The 6,635-nt window shown below is 42.5% G+C and overlaps 1 protein-coding gene across 1 annotated transcript; it reads right to left on the bottom strand.

Moving 5' to 3' along the window:
• Window positions 1-592: 592 nt before the first annotated feature.
• Window positions 593-6,024, bottom strand: LOC137312498 (probable G-protein coupled receptor 139). The gene is made up of 3 exons (XM_067979039.1): window positions 5,964-6,024; window positions 4,301-4,450; window positions 593-1,482 (listed from the first exon to the last, which is right to left on the bottom strand). Exons 1-3 carry the CDS (start codon window positions 6,022-6,024, stop codon window positions 593-595), a joined length of 1,101 nt encoding a protein of 366 aa, XP_067835140.1.
• Window positions 6,025-6,635: the final 611 nt, after the last annotated feature.

The raw sequence follows: 6,635 nt of genomic DNA, 5'->3' as shown, positions 1-6,635 counted from the left end.
AGTCCCATTAAACTCCCTGCAGTGAGTAAACATTGCTGCACAGCAGCTCAGAGAGGAAACGATCTCTGGAACTCCCCACTGGAGTTTGAAATTACATTAATATTTTACTAGTTAGTAACGGACCGGGTGTTGGTCCATTATTATTCTGTTCTGGTCAAAACAAATGTCCTAATGAACAGGACGCTGTCTGACTCTGACAGCTCACCCTCAGTCCATCCCACCGGGCAGTGTGTGTGATAGGAAAGAATCATCAACCGAAAAGGAGGAATTGATTTTATTCATTTCAGGATTAAACATTTAATACTGAAATCATATTATTTCCAGACTAATAACAGCAAACCGTTTCATGTTAGAATCACACCTTGTAACATTTCAAAAAACCGCATTTGTCGGGTAAAATATAATTACTGTCTGGTATTTCCAAATTCATTTATAGATTGATATCAGTTATTTAGTGCACTCATTGATGTCAATGGATAGTAAAATCAGGCGCGGGGAATAACGAGCCCCCGATCCGCTATCGCCCGACTTACGTGAAAATCTACTCTAATTGACGTTTTATTTAATTTCGAAGAAAAGTCTTCAGGTCATTCTATGATTTAGCTAATGTAACAATTACATTTAGTGGGTATTTCAACCCGTTCTTCAGCTCCTCTCTGAATTTAGTCTGGGTCACAGCATAAATACACGTGTTGGTGCAGCAACTGAGAAGTTGAAGCATGAATCCGACTGGCTCAATGTCACTGGCCGTATAGGACTGGGAGTTTGTTATATGCGGAGAGATAACATAAAAAACTCCAGTGCTCCATAACAATATAAAACTGCCTGATATACAGAAGAGTAAAATGATGGATTTCCTTCGGTTCTCCATCTCTGCATCTTTGTGATTCTCAACATTGCTGCGCCCTCGGAGTCCCCTGCGGACTCTACTGGCCGCTAAAATGTGCCTGGCGGTGAGAACATTGAACAGTAAAATCAGAATGAATGGGAGACAAGGAGTTAACGCAAGATTAAACAAGTCAAACGCTGCCCATGCGGGTGAAGTGAAAAGTGTCGATTTCATGACACAACCCCGGGCAACATTGTCCATTATATATTCCGGGACGAATACAAAGTACCATGGACTGTTTAGTAAACAGCTCAGCGCACTCACCACCCCAATAACAGCAGCCGCCGTTTTCTCGGTGCAATATTTTGTTTTCAGCTTCTGACAACAAATGGCCACAAATCGATCAAAGGTGAAAACCACTGTGAACCAGACAGAGGCCGCCATGACTGCAAACTTCATGGTGGCAAAGAGACGGCACACGGGGGTAATGGTCAAGAATGAAACTGGGAAATAAATCTCAACAACGCGCTTCAATATGACATCGGTGATAACGACCAGGAGATCGGCCGCCGCCATTCCCACCAGGTAGCGAGTGACACATTTGGAGAGACCGCACTTCCCTCGGGACAAGATCACAATCGCCACCAAGTTAACTGTAAGAGAGAGAAACGGAAATAGAGGAATTACTGATCAGACCTGGAGCCAAAGCAGCAGTTTGAGAGAATCTGTGATGAAATTTCCAGCTTTTTTGCTGCATCAAACGATGGAAACTGATTCACTGCTTTCGGGCAGAGAGATGTTTTTAAACAGACTGATCAATAATGAATTTGGAAATTGAGACAGAAAGTGAATCAAGTTAGCACCGGATTGGAAGAGGCAACTGGATGCGGATACAGTGAGTGGAATTTGGGAGGGAGACAAGGAAAAGGAAATGTAGGAGCTGGAATGGAGTCAGGAGCAGATGGTTTGGGAAAGCGGATCAACTGAAGCAACGGCTGAAGAGACAGAGGATTCAATGCGGTGGGAGGAAAGACCAGGATTCACAGAGAGAGACGTCAGCGGAGTTTTGGAGGAAATCTAATCTGTAGGTCCCAGTAACACAACACAATTAATGAATTCTAACTTTCGTGTCAGGGAACTTAACGTGTTCAATAAATTGACTTTGCAAATTCAATTAAAATTAAATTAAAATGCATTAATTAAATTCGCCTCCTTTTTATTGAATTATGCTGGCACCAGCTAATAGAACACAATATCCTAATAATTCAATACCATCGAGTAGTTACTGATTTTATTCTTTAAATTCATTTCAATTATGTTTATATATTCAGTCAGTAGACAAGAAAAGGAATATTCACATAAACAGGCTGAGGACCCGAGAGTAATAAATACACCCGGAGCGAATACAATAAAATTTACAAACTGACAACATCCTAATAACACCTTCAAGTCGCATTTCCCCTTCGTAATTGTACTGCAAGTTTCAGCAGCTCATTCCGATTAATTATTTACAATACTGCCACTCTCTCTCGCCGCCCCCCTCTTTCTCATTCTGTGTCTGTTTATCTCTCTATCTCTCCCTTTCTCCCACTCTTTCTCGTTTTCTTTCTCAATATTGTTCTCTATCACTCCGACAACGCATGCAATAAACAGAATCGAATGCCTCTTCCAGACACATCTCACAATAATTGAAATAACTTCTCCTGTAATTACAAAGTACAGCGTTAGATGGCGACATTGTTTAATTAACAAAACGCCAACATCACCGCTGCTGCTCATAATCTACAGATACGTAGAAGGGCTCGTGATTCCAACAGTTAAAGTGCAAACTGAAACAACATAACCTCAAAACATTGTATTTTACGGTGAATTCATCCACAGTGAATCAGAGAATGAAATTTGAAAGAATCTGCAGCAAACTCAGTTCAGTGACCAGACCTCTGGAGCTGTGTCAGATACACACATAATGAAATAATATTTCATAACAGTGATAACCAATAAATACATTGAAATCCCACTTAAACTGAACCATGTTATTGTAAGTGAAGACATTGCGCTGCCTCCTTTTAACACTGAGACCGTGAGCTGTCTCATGATCAATCACTGAAAGCATATTGAAGAAAAAACATTCCAGGACGAGTTAGTTCCACAACCTCTCTCGTTCTGGTTCCCATTTTCTCTGTCTCTCTCGCTCTCTCGTCCCGATTCACCCCCTCTCTGGTTCTGTGTATTTGTCTTTCTCTATCTCTTCTTGCCTCTCCCTTACTCCCGTTCCATCTCCACCTCACTTGTTTTCCTTCTCAGTCGCGTTCCCTATCGCTCCTCTCTATCTCTCCGCACTGTCTCTACTCTCTTTCTCAATGCCCCTTTTCATATCCGAGTAAATCCGAACATCCTGCGCCTGCTTTCTCTTCACCAGCCCGGTGTTCCAACAATTCTATTCTTCGTGACAGTTTTAAAAATGTTGAACCCTCTGTGAATAGTTTAATGTTCCTACAGATCATCCAAGTCTCCACCTGTTCACCTACACTGTTCACTTCAACTACAAAGCATAGAATAAACAGAATCGAATGCCTCTTCCGGACACATCTCACAAAAATTGAAATTCCTTCTCCTGTAATTATAAAGTACAGCGATAGATGGCGGCATTGTTCAATTAACAAAACGCCAACATCACCGCTGCTTAGAATCTCGAGATGAATACATGGGCCAATGATTCCAACAAATAAAGTGCAAACTGAAAAAAACATTACCTCAAAACATTGCATTTAACAGTGAATTCATCCACAGTGAAGCAGGGAATGAGATGTGAAAGAATCAGCAGCAAACTCAGTTCAGTAACCAGACGTCTGGTACACACACAATGAAATAATACTTCATCACAGTGATAACCAATCAATACATTGAAACCCCAGTTAAACTGTTATTGTGGAGGGAGGAAATTGCGCTGCCTCCTTGTAAAACTGAGACCGTGAGCTGTCTCATTTTCAATCACTGAAAGCAGATGTATGAAAAAAATGTCCAAGACAGAGTTGTTCCACAACATGAAACTGATAATAGCTCCTGATGGTCTGGTGCCAGCTCTTAGCCCAGACACCTGATTCCAATACAATCACTACAGAGAATAATCCAGTAACAATTCCAGGTTTGGATAAACAACGGTCCCTTCAGATATAACTCAATTGCTACTAGACCCGAACGTTTGAAGTTGAGGACATACCAATGTTTAACAATGCATTTAGTACAATGAATAATCCAGTAACAGTGTCAGGGTTGGATATACAAAGTTGATTACAGATATAATGCAGTTCCTACAAGACTGAAATAGCAGAGACTTTAAATATTCCATCATTCAAATGATAGAATAGAACAGGCGGCTGTGCAAGACATGGTGGGAGAAAAATAATTTTCCAAGTACAGCAGCACATTTAACACTGGTTTATATTATTCACAGATGAGACAACGGCTTACCCGGAACTCCAATAACTGCAAGAACAGGATAATAAACGCGTTCTATCTGAAGCATTAATGGATATCCCATTTCTGTGAGAAGCAGTGACTTCTGTTGATCTGAAAACCGCAGTTCCGGCAGGCACTTTGAGCTGATACATTTCAATGATCCTGATTTATACAGAGGATAAATCTCCTTTGACACGGTTATACCCCTGATCATTGCTATTACTTACAGTCACCTGAACAAACACATTACATCAACAGTTTCGTCTCCAATGTAAATAATGACGTGGATGTATGACAAACATCTCAAAGTTCAGAACCTTGTCTTAATGAGACCTCTCTCAGGAATAAAGTTAAAAGCTGTGCTCAGAAAGGACTGGTCCAACAACAATGGGCGACTTCATTTACAGTTTTCATATAATTGTATTGACCATGTTGACTCCTGCCGATTCATTTATAAATTTTACCGATTTCTCTGCTTGTCCACTGAATCCAGGGACAAAAGCAGACCCGTTTCACTCTGTTCCTGCAGTTTCCCAGTTAAAATATGAATATTAATTCTCTGACACGGGGATAGTTAAAGGCCACGTTGAGGATTGGAGCCGAGAAAAGACTGTGGGTGATATTAGGGGGCGGACACTGAACGAGATTCATTGCCATTCCTCTCTGTTATTTTACTGCAGATATTTACCCGTTTAATTTACATTGGTTGACGGCTCCAGTAAAATCGGTCCCGTGTAACCGCGAGCTGAGCTGATGACCCGATTTGACCTCCATCAGAAAGGCCCCGTGCTTCCCTCACTCATCTCCATTTCTTACTCAGCCCATTGCCATTTAAACCCTCATCAATGCCTCTGTCCCCTCCAGACCCCATTCCTCCAGTTCACTCCTGGCTGGCCACCTTCCAACCAGCACCAGGTCCTGCCCGTCCTCACTGACTCTCACTGACTCCCAGTTTCGGATCGCCTAATATTTAACATCTTCATCCTGGGGTTTAAATCCTTCCATGGCCCACCCATCCCCATCTACGACCTCTCCTCTACACCGTTAGGAATCTCACCCGTGAACTCCTCATTCATCGATCATTAGCCTCTTTTGGTGGGACTTCCCTCACTTGGTTCCACTCACCAATCTGATCATAGCCAGGAGAAGCTTCTCTTCCCACCCTATCACCGTTATATCTGATGTTTCTAAAGGTTCAAGCCTTTGCTCCCTCCTCTTCCTCATCTACATGCTGCCCTTTGGTGACATTATCCGCAGACATGGACCAGTTTTCAGATATACGCTGACAAAACAACCGCCTCTTTTGACACTTCCAATGTCTTTGTGTTGTCAGAGTGATATTCTGTTTTAGATGAGCCACGATTTAATCCAGTTACAAATGGGGAAGTCATGATCTTTGAACCCACAATCTCCAAATCCTTGCCACGGATTCTATCCCCACCCCTCATTTTTTGATTAATGAGTCCCTCGCCAATCACCCAAGTCCTTAGTGACATGCATTGGCTTGCAGTCTCCTAAGCCTTTCGTTTATTTTTAGTCTTTCTTACACTTAAATCCACCAGAGCCTCGACCCCAGCCCCTAATCTCTGTAATCTCCTCCAGCCCCACAGCCCCTCCCAAACACTCAGCTCCTCAACCCCTGGCCGCTTGTGTATCCGCAGTCCATTTGCCCTACTTTTGGCAGCCGTGCCTTCAGCCAGATCCAGCTCCAGAATCCCCTCCCTATGATCCATCATCTCCAAGGCCTTGACATCTTTCCTAAAGTGTGGTGCCCAGAATTGTAAACAAAACTCCAGCTGAGGTCGAACCAATGATTTGTAACGTTTCAGCGAGACTTCCTTGTGTTTGTATTTAGTGCCCCTATTTACAAAGCCAAGTGTCCTATTCGTTTCCTTAACCGCCTTATCAACTTGCCCTGTCGCCTTCAAGATTTGTGACTCTGCACCCACAGATCCCTCTGCTCTTGAACCCCCTCAAAATAGTAACATTTAGATTCTACTGCGTCAACATGAGGTTCCTCCAAAAGTGAATCAATTCATACTTATCCGCATTAAATTGCAACTGCCATGTGTCTGCCCATTTCGTCAATCTGTCTATGTCCTCCTGAAGTCTGCTACTACCCTGCTAACTATTAATGCTTCGAATTTTGTATACAATTGTGAAAAGATGCTCTTGGACTCGCCTCACCTTAAAGCACAAGGACAGACAAGACTCGTTACCTCATGAAAAACCTAATGCTCAGCACAGGATAGCATTCAATGGAAGAGCTCACGCACCATATCAATGGTTCCGAACCCAGGGCGGGATTACGGGCCCAGTCAGAGATTATTCCACTTTGACAGATTGG

This window comes from Heptranchias perlo, unplaced genomic scaffold (assembly GCF_035084215.1).
Source record: "Heptranchias perlo isolate sHepPer1 unplaced genomic scaffold, sHepPer1.hap1 HAP1_SCAFFOLD_43, whole genome shotgun sequence".
Classification (NCBI taxonomy): Eukaryota; Metazoa; Chordata; class Chondrichthyes; order Hexanchiformes; family Hexanchidae; genus Heptranchias; species Heptranchias perlo.
The sequence above is the reverse complement of the archived record's forward strand: the minus strand, read 5'-3'. Positions and strand labels throughout refer to the sequence as shown.